At 38.2% G+C, this 19,240-nt stretch overlaps 1 protein-coding gene and 1 pseudogene across 23 annotated transcripts in view; one reads left to right on the forward strand and one right to left on the reverse strand.

Annotated features, from left to right (window-relative positions):
• The first annotated feature begins 1,513 nt into the window (after positions 1-1,513).
• ABI2 (abl interactor 2) overlaps positions 1,514-19,240 on the forward strand; it is a 173,131-nt gene continuing 155,404 nt past the window's right edge. For 4 of the 23 annotated variants that reach the window (XM_037849005.1, XM_037849019.1, XM_037849013.1 and 1 more), the window contains exon 1: positions 1,525-1,868. In XM_037849005.1, the coding sequence (XP_037704933.1) occupies positions 1,752-1,868 (117 nt within the window). In that variant the 5' untranslated portion in view covers positions 1,525-1,751. Of the gene's footprint in view, positions 1,869-19,240 lie in introns of all 23 variants that reach the window. The other 19 variants (XM_037849012.1, XM_037849018.1, XM_037849020.1 and 16 more) reach the window with 11 other exon arrangements.
• LOC119544030 lies at positions 17,921-19,068 on the reverse strand (annotated as a pseudogene).

The following is a 19,240-nucleotide window of genomic DNA, read 5'->3' on the forward strand; positions in this document are numbered from 1 at the left end:
ATATCTATATAGTGCATAAGAATGCCCTCCAGAGTGACCCCTCGACTCCATTTGAAATCTCTCAGCCACTGAAACTTTCTTTTGCTTCCCCCTTTTGGTCCAGACGATTTTCTCAATCCCACCATTCTGGGTCCAGGCTCATCCCCTGGAGTCATGTCCCACGTTGCCAGGGAGACTTACACCCCTGGGAATCAAGTCCCATGTAGGGGGAAGGGCAGTGAGTTTACCAGCCAAGTGGGCTTGTGCGGGGGGCACATCTCAGCGCATCTCTGGGGAGACTCTTAAGCACAATTATAAAGCAGGCTTACCCTTTCCTTTGCAGTAAGGAGCTTCTTAAGAGCAAGCCGGAAGATGGAGGACTTGGCCTACTAAACTGTTAGTCCTCAAAGCTTGTGAGAATGTCAGTAATAACCCAGGTGGGGAAGTTAAAGGATTTTTTTTGAGAAAGTATAATTTCCTTATCATCTGAGAAGAAAGAAGAGATAAAAACCACTGTAGGAGGGCCAAAAGATCAACAGCAAGAACAAGAGTTGAAGTAATGTATCCTGCTCTAAACTACAAATGCCTCAGTACTGCCTGGAGTCACTTTTGACTTCCCACAGTACAGATAAAAGTCATGGACTTAACATCTTAGCAGTTGTCAGGAGTTTTAGTTACTGAAGAATGACATTGTGAAACGGTAGTCAGATTTTGGAAAAAAGATACATATAAGCTGAATATCTGGAGAATAAGAACAGAATGTAATAACTGTAAGATCAAAATTATCTTGAATTTCGATAGCATTTTTCAAGATGCCTTCACGTAAACTTTTTTTTTTTAAACAAACTTGTATTTTCTTTTTAGTAACCCTGTGAGGAAGGAAATTAGGATCAACAAAACTGTTTTCAGAATTTTAATACTGCCTGAATCCAAGAAGAAAAAGTTTAGTTGACAGAACTATAGAGAAATGACAGCAAAAGTTGTCAGTGAGGAACAGAACAAAGGGCAACCTGACAGGGAAAACAGCTTTAGTGGGCACATAAATGCAAAGAACACAGGAAATTTCGGATTAGGAAACTGGAAATTCCTTATCTGTACCAAAGAGGTCAAAGATGAGAAGATGAAAATGTAGGCGGCACTTAACGCTGCACGGAAGTTTTGAGAGTTGTATCCCTGCCCTGATACGGTGTGATCTTTCCCGGAGGATGGACTCCAGTCAGGAGCAAAAAAAGGCCTTGAGGAGTTCCTCAGGGCTCTGACCTTCACCAGGGTTCGTCCCCACGGTGCGGATAACCCCAAGAAGAATCAAGGAAAGTGCCAGGAAGCACACGGCTGACGCCAATAACGCCTCTTCCCCTGGCTAACAAAGGCCGCGGGACGTTCTTTCTGAGCTGCGCAAACTGAGGGCGCCGAAGGGTTAATCGCGCGCATCCCGGCCCCCTCCCCCACCGTCGCTAGGAGACGCCGGAAGTGGGGGAGGGGCGGGCGGCGCCGCTGAGAGTGGGAATCTTTTTCGGGAGCCGGGGGCGAAGGGAGGGGAGCGCGCGTGCGCGCGCCCGGCCGGCCGTCGCCGCGGTGACTGTCCTCGTGGTTCGTCGGCTTGCGCCCCGCCCCCGTTCTCACCGACCCCTCCCCTGTGCGGGCGGGGGTGTTTCTCGCTCCTCCCGAGTTACCACCGCTGCTGCTGCCCCTCCTCTCCCAGTCTTGGGTTTCCCTGGCGCTGCTGTTGCTGCTACCTTTGCGGTCTGTATGAGGAGGAGGAGGATGTGAAGATGGCGGAGCTGCAGATGCTGCTGGAGGAGGAAATCCCGGGGGGCCGCCGGGCCCTTTTCGACAGTTACACGAATCTGGAGCGGGTGGCCGATTACTGCGAGAACAACTACATCCAGGTGCGACGCATCTCCCGGCCTTGGCGCGTCGGACCTGGGGGCGGTGGGAGGTCCGCGGGGGATCCCTGGGCCTGGGGCCGCCGCCGGGACCCGGTAAGGCCGAGCCTTCATTGGGAGATGCAGGGTGAGGGCTGGGACTCGAGTTGGTGAGTAGGTGGGAATCCAGCGCCTGGAAGAAATTGTTTTTCAAATCCTTGAATCAGTCCTCGGCGCGGTGCATGTTTACGGTGTTTCCTCGTTTCTCCTGCCCTCAGCCGCCCCCGTACTTGGTGCTGGTCAGCGTTTGGGATGGCGGGGGAGGCGTACAGTGGCATTTTCTATTTGACAGAATCCTGCTCTCCAATATGGGGAATTGTGTGGAGGGGATGATGGATCACCCTCCCCCGCTCCCCGCCACCCTAAGCGCTGGAGGATTTTTAAGGCGCTAAAAGTAAAGTGCCTTCATGTGAATGCCTCAAAAGACATTTTTTAAATGGCGAGGGTGGGTGGGTAGACTAAGGGGGATATAGTAGAAGAGCAGTTGTCTCTTGCTGGAAGTTATTGCCGTTTTCCTCCTTACGGAGAATGGGAAGCTGCTTGGTAATGAGCTGCCGCCCCCCCTCCGTTAGAATGTCTAATTTTCCTGTGCGAGAAAGAATTGTGACTGTTGTTTCAGAGAATTAGGAAAATGAACCTCACTGTTTAATTTTTCCCGTGATGGATGGTTTGGCACAGGGACTCATAACGGTAGCGAAGTGTGTGTGTACTCATAACGGTAGCGAAGTGTGTGTGTGTGTGTGTGTGTGTGTTGGGGGAGGCGGGTATTGGTTGAGATGAGATTCAGCTGCTCCTTGATGAAGTAAAAGATTCTGTGATTAAAAAGCAAACAAATCCTTTAAAAATTCTTTGAAAGGATAGCAGGTTAAAACGCACAGTTTGTAAATTCAGCATCTTTTGTTGTCTTTATAGTTTATTTTGAATTCAGATTTTGCTTCCATTTTTTTTTCTTTCTCATTTAAATTCTTTTGGGATAAAGGTGGAAATGAAAGCAGTATGTTAAATTGTTTCTTCACTTTGATCTTTTTTTTTTTGTTCCCACCTTCATCTCCCCAGGCATTCTTCTTAACGTTAGCTATATTAATAGGGAAGCGTTCTCAAGTCTTAGTGTAAATTTTTTTTAAAAAAGGTGTTACAGTTTATAGGTTCATAAATTTTCTAAGTATGACATGGTTAATTAAGGATGGTATTGCGATATTTTTCTTGATTAGGCATGTACTGAATTCTGTAGGGAACATTTCTATTGGAGAATGAAACAGGCATAATCCAGGCCTTTTCCTTTCAACGAGGCCCTTGAAAATATGGCTAGAAGGAAAAGAAAGAATATGCTTGGGTCAAAGATTAATACAAAAAAATAAAAATATCGTTATTTCCACAGTACTTTCCAGATACTGAATGGAGTATGAGAGTTTCAGAGGTTCAGTTGCTCATTTTTTTCACTAAATTTATTCAAGTCTTCTTTGTGCCTAGTACTCTGTCAAAAGCTGGTGGTACACCTAGTACCTACAGAGTGTTATATTCTCGTTAGTAGGAGAGACTGATTTAGCAAGTTAATACCACATAGTGTGTTAATTTACTCTCTGTAATGGGCTGCTGGTGGGAAGAAGACTGGAGGAAGTGATGCAGCATGCCCACAAGAAATTCGCAATCTCTAGGAGAGACAAAACCTAAAGGATTGAAGTGGTATTTTCATTGCTTCATGCAGTACATTATGGGAAAGAGTTGTGGGTCAGGAGAGAGATTGAGGGTGAAAAAGTGTTTGGGTTGCAGTTATTACCAGTAAGTATTAAAAGAAACAGAGTTGTCTCTCTTTGGAAAAAGTTCTTTTTTATAATTAAAAGGTATAGTTTCTGTAAGATTACAACCACCATGTAAAGGCTAATACCTGGATTAATAAAGATGAGAGGTTAAAGGGATCAGTGATTGTTTTCTTTTTGTATATTTTATATATTTCTTTTTATATGTTATACAAAAGAGAAATGTTATTCCCACCATTATCTCTCTTATAAGGAGGACTCAAAAATTAGTGTGGTGGCTTTTTTTTTGGTAAATCTATTTTTTTTTAAACAGTAATTAAAAAAATTGTAACATTTGTTACAATTGATGAAAAATTATTAGGGTAGTACTATTAACTGTTGTCCATAGTTTGCATGGGGGGTTTTCCCCCATATTCCCAGCCTATTATTATTACTATTATTTTTCACCCATGTCTGTTTTATTACTCATCTCCTCATACACTGGATAAAGGGGGTGTCAGTCACAAGGTTTTTCCAGTATGTGGTAGCTTTTTTAAACTCAGTATAAATATCTATTTGATAGAAATGGGTTTAAATTTTAAAATATCTTATTTCTGCAGTTTAAGATCTGAAGTAGATTTTATTCTTGAAAACCTGTTAGATTTTCATCTTTATTTTAGGATCCCATAGGTGTATTACTGATGCTCTCTGTCAGGATGACAATTTGGTTTGTTTGTAGTGTAGTTGATAAATACAATGTGGTGTCCATGAATTTGTGCTGATCCAGTACACATTTGGCTGGGTCCCTTTGTGACCAAAGAACACACCAGCAGGGGTTTTGATGTTCCCCATGACCCTGCAATACATGAAAGTTAATTGGTTGGGATCAGAGATCGGATGGTCAATTTAACCTTAATACAGCATCATGCCCTAATCATTGTCTTAATTTAACCAACAAGGACACTCATCTTATTTTGTGGAAATACAATTTTTGCCTCTAAAGCAGAATAAAAAGAAATCTGTTGATCTTATGTAATAAGTGTTAAGGTTTTTTGCTCAGCATTCTTAAATAGCTGGTTTTATGTATAGGAATATCTAAAAAATTAAGATAAGAATATTCTAAAAGGGGAGTATATTCATTGGGAAGACTGAGCAAAGGAAGGAAAATAATCGACTGTCCTTTTGAAAACAGTTGTACTCTGTTTAAAGTATGTCTGTTTTAAAAAATACGCATCAGAAATATTGGCTTTAGAAGTGATTGGTTACTCCAGGTAGACTTGAGTTGTAAATAGCAGTTTTCCAGGTTATTAAAACTGTTAACAATAGAAATTAAAAATAATCTTTAATAAAAATTTAGATGATTTTGTGTTATTGTTTTAACCCTAAAAAAGCCTGTTAATGTTTCTTCTAAAATATGAAATTATAACTACAATTTGCTGATATCTAACAGGTTGATTTTCTTTATTTATGCCTGTAAAAAAGGATTGAGTAATTGTTAAGGATTTTTTTTTTTTGAGATGCATATAAGACCTGTTTCTTTTCTTCATTTTAATATAAATGAAGTGCCTAATTTACTAGAAAGTGTCCAGAACAAAAAATTGTTTTAACTCAGAATTAATGAAGAATTTTATAATTTGGGTCCCTTTAATGTTTAGGAGAAATAAGTTTATATTTGCCACTTTTGCAAAGTAAATCTGAAAAGTTAACTTGTTCATGTTTACGTTTTTATTTTTAGTTAAAAAAATTACTACTTTTTGAGACTGATAATTCATATAAATACAAAATAAAGATCCGTTGTCCATTGCTTGGATTAGGAACGAAGTCATTCTGTAATGTAGATTCGCTCAGAAAAACAGAAATTAAGAATTTACTTTAAATTTTATTTGAAATACTTCTATCTTTTGAATAATAAGAGACAAATCATTGGTAGCTTTCCTTTATCAACAAGGATTCATTAAATATTGCATGAAGGTCTTATAAGGGGATAAAAGAGTTAGGACTTAGTTTTATGAAAAATAATTATTAAAATGATATAAAGGTTTATAAAATTTGCTTAATAAAAACCATTGGAATACATACTTATTGTTGAGAAATGATTAGAAAATACTATGGATGTTAAGGAAGAAATTAAAAATTGCCTGGTCATCTTAAATAAACTTCTGGTATTTATACTTTAAAAATTTGAATAGTTTTTTTTATAAAACTATGTATCATATACATTTATAAAAAATGGGGTAATAGTCTGTGTAACCTTTGTACTATGCTTTAAAAAGAAATTCTTTATGATGCTAGTCTTGTCTTTTTTTTTTTTTAAGGATGTCATAAAATATATGGGGAGGAGGTTGTGTTTATGGGTTGAATTTTGTATGACACAAATGGAGGAATCTTAAGAATACCTAGAATGAAGATGGAAAAAGAGGGGGTCATTTTGAGAGTAGGAATTTGAGGACTGAATTTATATTCTTTGCTGTGATTTTTTTTTTTTTTTTTTTTTTTACTTCTACAGAGAGGAGTGAACTGAATTGGTGGCTGAATTAGCCACCTAGATTGAGGTGGCTCAGTTGATCAGTAGTTGATCAAGGTTTATACTTCTTCAAGAAACTAGTCCTGACTTCCCAGCAGAGATGTTTGGTGATTGGATTTTCATTGATAAACCTGTCATTAGCAGGACCTCTGACAAGATTCTGAGCCCTTGTTGTTTTTAAAATGTTGTCATCCTCCTGGGTTGGAATCTAGACCTGGCATCGTGGGATAGAGAACGTTTTCTTGACCAAAAGGGGGATGTGAAAGGAAGTGAAATAAGCTTCAGTGGCAGAGAGATTCCAAAAGGAGCCGAGAGGTCACTCTGGGGGGCACTCTTAGGCACAATATAGACAACCCTTTTTAGGTTCTAATGAATTGGGGTAGCTGGCAGTAGATACCTGAAACTATCCACATACAACCCAGAACCCATGAATCTTGAAGACGATTGTATAAAAATGTAGCTTATGAGGGGTGACAATGTGATTGGGAAAGCCATATGGACCACACTCCCCTTTGTCCAGTGTATGGATGGATGAGTAGAAAAATGGGGGTAAAAAAAAAAAAAGGGCACCTAGTGTTCTTTTTTACTTTAATTGTTCTTTTTCACTTTAATTTTTATTCTTATTATTTTTGTGTGTGTGGTAATGAAAATGTTCAAAAATTTATTTTGGTGATGAACGCACAACTATATAATGGTGCTGTGAACAACTGGATGTGCGCTTTGTATGACTGCATGGTATGTGAATATATCTCAATAAAATTGAATTAAAAAAAAAAAAGGATTTGTTCCCTTAGGAACCCTGAAGTTCATGCCCTAAAAAAAAAAATGTCATCAATCCACTTCCTACCTCTTTTCCCAGTTACTATGTGGCACTAAGTGGCCTCACAGTTCCCTTTATTGAACCAAAGACTCCAACCCCATCGTGTTAAGCCCCTCTGCAAAGAGCTTTCTGGTACAAAATTGCCGTTTTCCCAAACAATTCATAAACCTTCCCTTTGTCTGTCTCTTACTTTGGTTTAATTAATGAGTGAATGTGTAATAGGTTTTCTTCATATAGGCTCTTCTTTCCTTTCCCAGAGGATAGTTTATAAACCAAATTGATTTACTTATCCATAAAATATATAGAGGAGATATTTTTGAGCAAGGGGTCTCCTTGGTACTCCTTTCCTTTTAAAATTCAGGGAACTTACAACATGCAGTGGCAGTATGTGTAAGTGTAATTTTTTGGTGGATGAATGGAATATCTCAAAAATTATATTAAACTATGTACAGTCTTTTGATAGTTTATGGTTAAATTTGTATGTAGTAGCATGTGGATAACAAATTCCATTTTCAATTTCCATTTACTTTGTGTTATTTCCTTCTCCTAGAGGGTAGAGCTTCTAAAGGGTAGAGTCATATCTTAAACTCCCATTAGCCACAGGGTGTTGTATCCATAGAACATATTCAGTAAACGGTTGTTGACTGTCAGAAATACATACTTGAATGTACTAGAGCCTATGCACTAAATTATTTTATAGAGTGAAGGTAATTATGTCTAGATTTGTCTTGTAAGTTTTTCTATTAGATATTTTAAGTGACATTTATATTCTCTATTACTTAGAATGCAGCTAGACAGTCATTACTTTGCAATAAACATAGTTTTGCTCTTTATTTCTTTTTATACAAGTAATATACTTTGCAGAAATTTTGGATTACAAAGCAACTTTACCTTGAATCATTTACAACATGGATTTTTTTCCCTCGTTTGCTTTTTTAAAAAGTCAAGCTTATTGTGGTTTAATACAGAGATACTACAGTATTCCTTTTTTAGGCATACAGGTCTATGAATTTTAACAAACTTACACAGTTGTGTAACCACTACAATAGAAAATTCTTTGTGTCTTTTGTGGTTAATCTCCTTCTCCCACTCCAGGCTTTTGGCAAACATTGTTACGCTTTCTGTCTCTATAGTTTTTGCCTTTTCCAGATTGCCATATAAATGAAATTTCTAAATACGTAGCCTTTTTTTTTATGGTCTAATAATTTTATCACATGGAAAGTCTCTAAAACCAGAAATCTTACACCCTGTAGAAAATAAATGCAAAGAATTGAGACTTTAGATACCAGAGTAACTTTTCTGTTGTTCCTTTCTGTAGTCTTAGACCAAAAGATACATGCAACAAATTGTCTCTTTTATCATTTTTTAAATGCAATTTTATTGAGATATATTCACAGAACATACAGTCCTTCAAAGTGTACAATCATTTGTTCATAGTATCATCATATAGTTGTGCATTCATTACCACAATCTGAACATTTTCATTACTCCAAAAAATAAAATTAAGATAAAAAAGAACATCCAAAACATTCCATTCCTCTCCTCCCCTCATTGTTCATTTACTTTTTTTTAACACATTCATTATTTTTTTAACTTTATCAAAAAATTAAAAAAAACAACACTTCAAACAAAACTGAAACAAAAGAATAAGAAAAACAACCTAAAATAACTACATTGCTTTGGACATGTTCCTACCCTACCCCAAGAAAATAAATGAACTATAACCTTACAAAGGAATAAGAAAAACAAGTAACCTAAAATAACTACATTTCTGCCAACTTCTTCCTACCATACCCCCCAAAAATGAATAAACCATAGTTGTTCCTGAGCAGTCCCGTAACATTAAGTTTACCCTCCATATCATCTGTTCTTATTAGATTATTGTTCCCTCTTCACTATTTGCTGCCTATTGCTAGGTCCCCTACATTCTACAATATAAGCCATTTATTTTACATTTTTCAGAGTTCACATTAGTGGTAGCATACAATATCTCTCTTATTGTGCCTGGCTCAGTATTATATCTTCAGGGTTCATCCATGTTGTTATATGTTTCACAACCTCGTTCCTTCTTACTGCCGCGTAGTATTCCATCGTGTATATACCACATTTCATTTATCCACTCATCTGTTGAAGGACATTTGGATAGTTTCCATCTCTTGGCAATTATGAATAATGCTGCTATGCACAGCTGTATTGGGGAATGATAATCTATTTGTGTCACTGCTTTCAGATCTTCTGAGAAGTGAAATTGCTGGATCGAAGGGTAGCTCTCTATCTCGTTTTCTAAGGAACCAGCAGACTGTCTTCCAGAGTGGCTGTACCATTATACAGTCCCACCCACAATGAATAAGAGTTCCAGTTTCTCCACATCCTTTCCAGAATTTTAGTTACCTGTTTGTTTTCAAAGAAAGTTATGGATTACAGTTCCACAATGTCAGTTACTTTCTTCTAACTATTCTAGTACCATAAAAACTAAAACAAAAATCTGTATGAAGATTCAGTATTTGTAATCCTTTGTTAAATCCTATCTTGCCGGTTGCTACTCCCCCACCCCCCCTTGTTTGATCACTGAATCTTCAGGGATATCTGGACAGTGGCCAACTTAACTTGTTCATATTGAAAAGGGGTATCAACATTATGGGGAAGGGGGATGCACCTTATTGATGTTCTTGGAGAGGCTTTTGCCTCTGGGTTTTGGGACTTATCTGGCATAGGAACATTGGGGGATTTAAGTTTCTGAAAAATAAACTTAGTGAAGCTTTTATAGAGTCTCAGATAGGGATTTAGGTAATTCGGGGCTACTGTTGTTTAGGGTTTGGCATACTGTGGGCATTTGGAATATTTAGCTGTAGCTTGTGTAAGAGTAACCTCCAGGATAGCCTCTTAACTCTGTTTGAAATCTCCTAGCCATGGAAACCTTATTTTGTTACCTTTTGGTCAAAAAGGCATTTTCAATCCCTTGATCCCATGGCCAGGCTCATTCCTGGGAGTTGTGTTCCACGTCACCAGAGAGAGTCACTCCCCTGGGATTCATGTCCCACATAGTGGGGGGAGTAATGAATTTCTTTGCAGAGTTGGGCTTAGAGAGAGAAAGGCTACATCTGAGCAACAAAAGAGGTTCTCCTGAGGTGACTCCTAAGTGTAATTATAGGTAGGCTCTACCTCCCCTTTACATCCATAACTTTCACTAGAGCAAGCCTCAAGATTGAGGGCTTGACTTATTAAGTAGGAGGTTCCTAATTTCACATAACATATATTCTGTCCAAGGTAAACAATTAGGGTCTCACATTATCTTCACTTAGTTGTACGGCCGTCATCACTCTCAAATTTTAAACAATTATCGTAACCCAAAATGCCCCAAAGCTCTTAGCAGCCGCTAGTTATTTATCCCTAGTATTAGTGTGGTACTGGTAAGATACTCTTATTAAATATAGTGTATAATATGCAAAATGTAGTTTTTCCCGTATACCATTCTGTTGTTAACTCTTTGTACCAGTGTCATACCTTAGAAGTAGATCATGCAAGTGCTTGTGGGATACATATCTGTAAGCAAACCCTTTCAGTCATGTTCAACTTCAGTGCAGCACTGGTACTTATAATCCCATTAATGAACTTATCATCACCTCTGTCCATTCCCATACCTTTAAGTTCACCCTCATTAACATGTCTGTACGTATTAGGTAATCATTCCCCCTTCACTAGGACACAATACCTTTTGAACACACAATTTTATAGTCCTACTGGTATTATTTTCAAATTCTAAATGAAATTTTGTGATTATACAAAATTATGATACTACATAGTTTCTATTTTCAAAATATTCACACTATTGTGTCTGTATTTCTTACTGTTGCTGTAACAAATTACCATAAATTTAATGGCTTAAAACAATGCAAATGTATTTTTTTACAGATTTGGGGGTCAGAAACCTAAAATGGGTCAGCAGGACTGCATTCCTCCTTGAAGTTCCAGGGAAGAATCATCTTCCTTGCCTTTTCTACCTTCTAGTTGTTGCCTGTATTCCTTGGCTCATTATACTCTTCCGTCTTCCAAACCAGCAATGGCATCATTCTGATCTTTGCTTCCATTTTCACTTCTCCTTCTGTCCCTTCTGCTTCTGTCATTAATTTGCCTTCTCTGACTCTGACCCTTCTGCCTCCCTCTTATAAGAACTCTTGTGATTATGTTGGGCCTACCCAGATAATCTAGGATGATCTCCCATCTTAATATTTTAAACTTAATCACATCTCCAAAGTCCCCGTTTTACCATGTAAGGTAATAATCACAGGTTTTGGAGACTAGGATGTGGTAATATTTGGGGAGCCATTACTCAGTGTACAACAATATCTGAACATAATTTCTATCTAATAGTCTTTCCTGTATCAGTAAATGGCAGCTCCATTCTTCCTCAAACTCAGGTTGCATACATTGGTGCTATCCTTTAACTGTCTCTTTTGCACCGGATAAGAAACACTGTTGGCTCTATCTTCAGTGTGTGTCTAGAATCTGACTATTTCTCATCACCTCCACCGTTACTACGCTGGGCTAAACCACCATCTCCCTCACTTAGATTATAGCAATAGCCTCTTAGCTAGTCTCCCTGCTTCTGTTCTTAGAACAGCAACCAAAGAGATCCTTTAAAGACCAAGTCAAATCATGTCATTCATCTGTTCAGAATGCTCCAATAAGAGATTTTCTGTAAGAATCATAGTCCTTAAAGTCGTTGAGAAAGTGTATGTTTGGTGGATATGGAGTATGTGTAAATAAAAAGTTAGAAAAAATTATCTACAAGCCACAAATGGTCTGCCTCCTAGCCTTGACCTCATCTGCTGCTGTACGCCTCTCCCTTCCTTTGTACACTATACTCTAGCCAGTTTGGTCCCCTTGTCTTAATATATTAGGGGTGCTTCTGCCTCTGGGCATTTGTACTTTGCAATTGCTATGCCCCTTGCCAGGACTACTTATCCCCAGATAGTTACATGGCTGGTTCCTTTACCTCCTTTAGGTTTTTGCTTATCTGTCACTTTTTCAATGAATGATCAGCCCTTCTTGATTGTACTGTAACATACTCCTGCCCCTTGCTCATTCTCCCCCTTACTTGCATTTTCCTTTCCCTGTTTTCATATTTTCTTCTTATTGCTTATCATACTATATATTTTATTACTTGCCTGTCTACTTTAACTGGAATGTGAGCTTCAGGGATTTTTGTTTCTTGTTCATTGTCAGCACCTAGAACAGTGCCTGGCACAAAGTAGGCACCCAATAAATATTTGTTAAATGAATAAATTAGCTCTTCTTTAGGAAGAGTAAAAAATATCTATTTGAGGGCAGTGAAATAAATAGGTTTTCCAAACTTGAAGGTTTTGTAGATTTATGCCCAGGAAAATGAAAATTGATAACATTTTTCATCTGTACAACATGTTTAATGTAGATGTGACCTACAGAGTTAACGCTAATATTTCACATATGGCTGGTGCTTTAGAGTTAGCATAGCAATTCAGTTACTTTTACTTAGTGCAGGGCCTGTTATATGATGTCGGCTCATTAAATGCCTGAGCTGATATACAGCATTCTGGGGAAGTAAGCAAAGGAGTATTTCTATTTTAAAAAATCAGATTAGTAAATTCAAGCTTATCTCTGACTCTGCTGAACTAAAATTCTGTAAAGAGAGGAATTATATTCATTTTGCCTGCTAGGTTATCAGTACATAGTGTTCAATAAATTTTTGTTGGGTAAAATGATTGAAGTTAGAACTCATACCATTTAAATTTTTTTATTTTACTATTTTTTATTCCTATTTATTTATTTAAAAAATATTTATTGGGCATCTGACCAGGCTGGTAAACCAATGGTTAGCTACCAGTCTAGTTGTATTAGCATTTCTGATTCCTGTAAGGAAGCTTTGTTGTAAATTTTGAATTACTGTGTTTAGGACTAAGGGTAATTTGGGACTATTTTTCTTTTGTTGTTCTTGCTGACCGTTATTTGACTTGATCCCTTTATCTGTGGAAGGCTTTGAATAGAGGCAAGGAGATACATTGTTAGGAACTTCCAGAACCTACAAAACAGTGTTGACTATGGGAAGCCAACAAATGATGCCAGCCTTTTTCACCAGGCTTCTACCTGGAGATGATACAGTACTTGAATAATGATTATTCTTCTCCTTCAAGACCTTTTATCCTACTAAAAGAGCAGGCCAGCTTTACAAAAAACGTTTGAGTCACTTATATTAATTTATGCCACTGTTTTTCAGAGAAGAAGAAATTTAAATTTATTGACATTTAATTTCTCTTGTTTTTAGGTTTTTGTTATTTGTACATTTGTTTATAATGTACTTAAACATGTAAAATTCTGAATTTTATTTGTGTAAATGATGAGATCTACACATAATACATATTTAATGTTAACAGTTTAGATTGTGGTACAAACATTTTATGTACATGTGATGTAGAGGCATTATATACCCCAGTACTTTTACTTTTGAAATGAATGCTTAAAGACTGGCTCTCCATGATTCTTATTGTACATGAGCTTGGTTTTTTTAGAAGTGGATTAAACACTCACTGATTAATTCAGATTGGTTTAATATTATTTTTTATTTGCACATCAACTCTTCTGACACAGAATATGTAAATTAAATTGGTTTCTTGTTGGTCACCACTCTGAATCCTGGTTCCCTCTCTATCTTTGCAAAGGTAACAACTTTTACCAGCTTGTTAAAACCCTATTTCATGGCTTCATTTTTTTAGTTCATTTCTTAAAAAATATTCATTTTATTGAGACACATTCACATACCATGCAGTCATACAAAACAAATTGTACATTCGATTGATCACAGTACCGTTACATAGTTGTGCATTCATCACCAAAATCAATCCCTGACACCTTCATTACCACACACACAAAAATAACAAAAATAATAATTAAAGTGGAAAAGAGCAATTAAAGTAAAAAAAGAACATTGGGTGCCTTTGTTTGTTTTTTTGTTTTTTTCCTTCCCCCATTTTTCTACTCATCATCCATCCATAAACTAGACAAAGGGGAGTGTGGTCCTTATGGCTTTCCCAATCCCACTGTCACCCCTCATAAGCCACATTTTTATACAATTGTCTTCAAGATTCATGGATTCTGGGTTGTAGTTGGATAGTTTCAGGTATCTACCGCCAGCTACCCCAATTCATTAGTACCTAAAAAGGGTTGTCTATATTGTGCGTAAGAGTGACCACTAGAGTGACCTCTCGGCTCCTTTTGGAATCTCTCTGCCACTGAAGCTTATTTCATTTCCTTTCATTTCCCCCTTCTGGTTAAGAAGATGTTCTTCATCCCACGGTGCCGGGTCTACATTCCTCCCTAGGAGTCATATTCCACGTTGCCAGGGAGATTCACTTCCCTGGGTGTCTGATCCCACGTAGGGGGGAGGGCAGTGATTTCACCTGCCAAGTTGGTTAGCTAGAGAGAGAGGGCCACATCTGAGCAACAAAGAGGCATTCAGGAGGAGGCTCTTAGGCACAATTATAGGGAGGCCAAGCTTCTCCTTTGCAGCAACAGTCTTTCCAAGGGCAAATCCTGTGGTAGAGGGCTCAACCCATCAAAACCACCAGTCCCCTATGTCTGTGAGCACATTAGCAACCACCGAGGTGGGGCAGGCTAATACCCCTGCATTCTCCACCAGCTCCTCAAGGGGGCTCTGCGTATTTTTTCCTTGTTAAATCAACTGTATAAAAAATAAAAAAAAATTACAAAAATTTAAAAAAAACATACAATAAAAGAACGTTTCAAACAGACCATAACAAGGGAGTAAGAAAAAGACAACTAACCTAAGATAACTACTTCCAACATGTTCCTACTCTACCCAAGAAAGTAGCCTAATATAGCAACATTTCTGTGAACTTGTTCCTACTATACCCATCAGGAATTAACAGACCATAGTCATTCCTGGGCATTCCCAGCATGTTAAATTTACCCACGATAGCTTATCTGTTCTTATTGGATTATCTTTCTCCCTTCCTTAATTGCTCTCTATCACTATTTCCCCTACATTCTACATTACAAACCATTTGTTTTACATTTTTCAAAGTTCACATTAGTGGTAGTATATAATATTTCTCTTTTTGTGCCTGGCTTATTTCGCTCAGCATTGTATCTTCAAGGTTCATCCATGTTGTCATATGTTTCACGACATCGTTCCTTCTTACTGCCGTGTAGTATTCCATCGTGTGTATATACCACATTTTATTTATCCACTCATCTACTGAAGGACATTTGGGTTGTTTCCGTCTCTTGGCAATTGTGAATAATGCTGCTATGAACATTGGCGTGCAGATACCTGTTCGTGTCACTGCTTTCTGATCTTCCGGGTATATACCGAGAAGTGCAATCGCTGGATCGAAGGGTAACTCTATATCTGGTTTTCTAAGGAACTGCCAGACTGAATTCCAGAGTGGCTGAACCATCATACAGTCCCACCAACAATGAATAAGAGTTCCAATTTCTCCACATCCCCTCCAGCATTTGTAGTTTCCTGTTTGTTTAATGGCAGCCATTCTAATTGGTGTGAGATGGTATCTCATTGTGGTCTTAATTTGCATCTCTCTAACAGCTAGTGAAGCTGAACATTTTTTCATGTGTTTCTTGGCCATTTGTATTTCCTCTTCAGAGAACTGTCTTTTCATATCTTTTGCCCATTTTATAATTGGGTTGTCTGTACTCCTGTCATTGAGTTGTAGGATTTCTTTATATATACAAGATATCAGTCTTTGTCAGATACATGGTTTCCAAAAATTTTTTCCCATTGAATTGGCTGCCTCTTTACCTTTTTGACAAATTCCTTTGAGGTACAGAAACTTCTAAGTTTGAGGAGTTCCCATTTATCTGTTTTTTCTTTTGTTACTTGTGCTTTGGGTATAAAGTCTAGGAAGTAGCCGCCTAATACAAGGTCTTGAAGATGTTTTCCTACATTATCTTCTAGGAGTTTTATGGTACTTTCTTTTACATTGAGATCTTTCGTCCATTTTGAGTTAATTTTTGTGTAGGGTGTGAGGTAGGGGTCCTCTTTCATTCTTTTGGATATGGATATCCAATTCTCCCAGCCCCATTTGTTGAAAAGACCATTATGACGCAGTTCAGTGACTTTGGGGGCCTTATCAAAGATCATTTGGCCATGAATCTGGGGGTCTGTCTCCAAATTCTCAATTTGATTCCATTGATCAATATGTCTATCTTTGTGCCAGTACCATGCTGTTTTGACAACTGTGGCTTTATAATAAGCTTCAAAGTCAGGGAGTGTAAGTCCTCCCACTTCATTTTGGGGGACATAAAACATTGAACTGGTACACTTGCCAAACTGTTTTCCGCAGCGGTTGCACCATTTTACATTCCCACCAACAGTGTATAAGGGTTACAGTTTCTCTACATCCTCCCCAACACTTATTTTCCATTTTTTTAAAGTATAGCCATCCTGGTGGGTATGAAGAGGTATCTCATTATGGGTTTGATTTGCATTTCTTTGATGACTAATGCTGTTGAGCATCTCTTCATGTGTTCATTAGCCATTTGTATATCTTCTTGGAGAAATGTGTATTCAGATTCTTTGCTTAAATCTTATTTGGGTTGCATATTTATTTATTTTTGTTGAGTTGTGAGAGTTCTTTTTGTATTCTGGATACAAGTTTCCTGTCAGACTTGCAGATATATTCTCTCATTCTGTGGGTTGTCATTTCACTTTCTGAATAATGTCATTTGATGCACAAGAGTTTTTAATTTTGATCATGTCCTGCTGTTCCAGTTTGAATATATTGTGTCCCCCAAACGCCATTATCTTTGATGTAATCTTTTGTGGACAGATGTTATCAGTGTTAATTAGATTGTAATTGTTTGAGTGTTTCTTTGGAATGCACCTCACCCAGCTGTGGGTGATAACTGATTAGATATTTCCATGGAGGCGTGACCCCACCCATTTAGGGTGGGCCTTGATCAGTGGAACCATATAAATGAGCTGATGGGCAGAGGCAACTCAGTGCAGCTGTGAGTGATGTTTTGAAAAGGAGCTATGGCTAAGAGGGACACTTTGAAGAAAGCACAGGAGCTGCAGATGAGAGACATTTTGAACATGGCCGTTGAAAGCAGACTCTTGCACCAGAGAAGCTGAGAGAGGACAAATATCCCAAGTGAAACTAAGAGTGACATTTTTGAGAAACTGCAACCTAGAGAGGAACGTCCTGGGAGAAAGCCATTTTGAAACCAGAACTTTGAAGCAGACGCCAGCCACGTGCCTTTCCAGCTAACAGAGGTTTTCCAGACACCATTGGCCATCCTCCAGTGAAGGTACTCGATTGCTGATGTGTTGCCTTGGACGCTTTATGGCCTTAAGACTGTAACTGTGTAACCAGATAAGCCCCTTTATAAAAGCCTGTCCATTTCTGGTGTTTTGCATTCCGGCAGCATTAGCAAACTAGAACAATAGCATATATACAAAACGGTGATAACTTTCAAATTACAATTTAACAAGTAGCTGTAGAACAGATTTTAAAGGATGCTTTGGGCTACCATTCCAGCATTTCAGTTCTTTCCTTTTAGCTATTCTAATACCCTAAGCAACTAAGAAGAAGAAAACTTTATATAGAGTTCCACGTTTGAGCAACAAATGATGAGGTTCTCTGGAGGTGACTCCTAGGCATAAATATAGGTGGGCTTAGCCTCCCCTTTACAACCATAAGTTTCACCAGAGTTAGCCTGAAGATCAAGGGCTTGACTTATAAAGTAGGGGGTGTAGTACATTTTGAAATTGGGAAAGGTGAATCCTCCAACATTTTTCTTATGAGTTTTAGGATCAGCTTGTTAATTTTGGGGAAAAAAAGTCAAGTGGGAATTTTTTTTTAAAATTTGAAAACAGTGTTTACTAACTGACCAGATTACAAAAATAATCATAGTAGACACTTTAGTTCATCCTTCCAATAAGGGTGTTGATCTTGTCTTCCCTGTTTCCAGAATCTCCCCCATCTACAATGTGGGTTGCGTTCCAGTTTGCTAATGCTGTCCTCATGCAAGATACCAGAAATGGATTGGCTTTTATAAAGGGGGTTTATTTGGTTCAAAGTTGTAGTCCTAAGGCCGTAAAAATGTCCAAACAAAGGTATCAGCAATAGGCTACCTATATTGAGGAACACTGATGGTGTTCAGAAAACCTCTGTCAGTTGGGAAGGCACAGGCATGTGGCTGGTGTCTGCTCCAGGGTTCTGGTTTCAAAATGAGTTTCTCTCAGGACTTTCCTCTCAAGGCATCTGTGGGTGTTCCCTTAGTTTGTCCCAGGCATACTCTGGGCTAGCAAAAGTCTGCTTTCAACGGCCATCTCCAAAATGTCTCCCTTGCCTGCAGTACTGAGCTCCTTCTGTCTGAGCTCTTATAGGGCCCCAGTGATTCAAATAAGACCCACACTGAATGGGTAGGGCCACACCTCCATGTTTGAAATAATCTAGTCAGAGGTTTTACTCACAGTTGGGTGGGTCGTATCTCCATAGAAACAACCTAATCCAAATACCCCACAAGATTGGATTAAAAGAATATGGCTTTTTCTGGGGGACATAAAAATACAAACGGGCACAGGTGGTCTTTTTCTTCATTCCACTTTGGGGAGAAGGTAATCTGAAGGCCCATAGGAAGTTCTTTGCTTCTTTGAAGCATTTCTCAACAGTATAGAACTCATTAGTCAAATACTCTATGCTGATGATGCCATATTTACCAAGAGATCTTGTAATCAAAGAGTTACCTGTCAAGGCAGTTTGCTTCTTGATTTTACCATAATCATGCTTATATGATCAGTTCATTCACTGACTTTAGGTTTGGGTACCCTGATGCAATATATGGTTTCATAATCCTCCGCATGTTAACTGAAGCCTTGTTGAGCTTAACAGAGGTGCTGTTGAAGATTTGGCAAAGGTGAAGAAACTTGAGCACCTTTTGGACTTTGGGCTGACACCATTGATACCTCTGATCTTGATGACAAATGCCAGTTTGGGTTCTGCAACTACATTAGAAGTTGCCAGCTTTTCTTCCCATCCTAGCCATTTGAATCTTGGTTTTGTACATCTTCCTGTATTCCTTGTGATAGTGCTTAGCTTTTTCATAGATAAACTTCCTCCTTGCATTTCAAAGCATCTTTTTGGGCAAACTTCTTTCACAGGCATTTGATCTTCAGTTCTCTGAAATTCTCACTTTTTCTTAAGTGCTTCTGGCACAGCATGAACCTTCTTTTTCTTCT

This window comes from Choloepus didactylus, chromosome 9 (genome assembly GCF_015220235.1).
Source record: "Choloepus didactylus isolate mChoDid1 chromosome 9, mChoDid1.pri, whole genome shotgun sequence".
Lineage (NCBI taxonomy): Eukaryota > Metazoa > Chordata > Mammalia > Pilosa > Megalonychidae > Choloepus > Choloepus didactylus.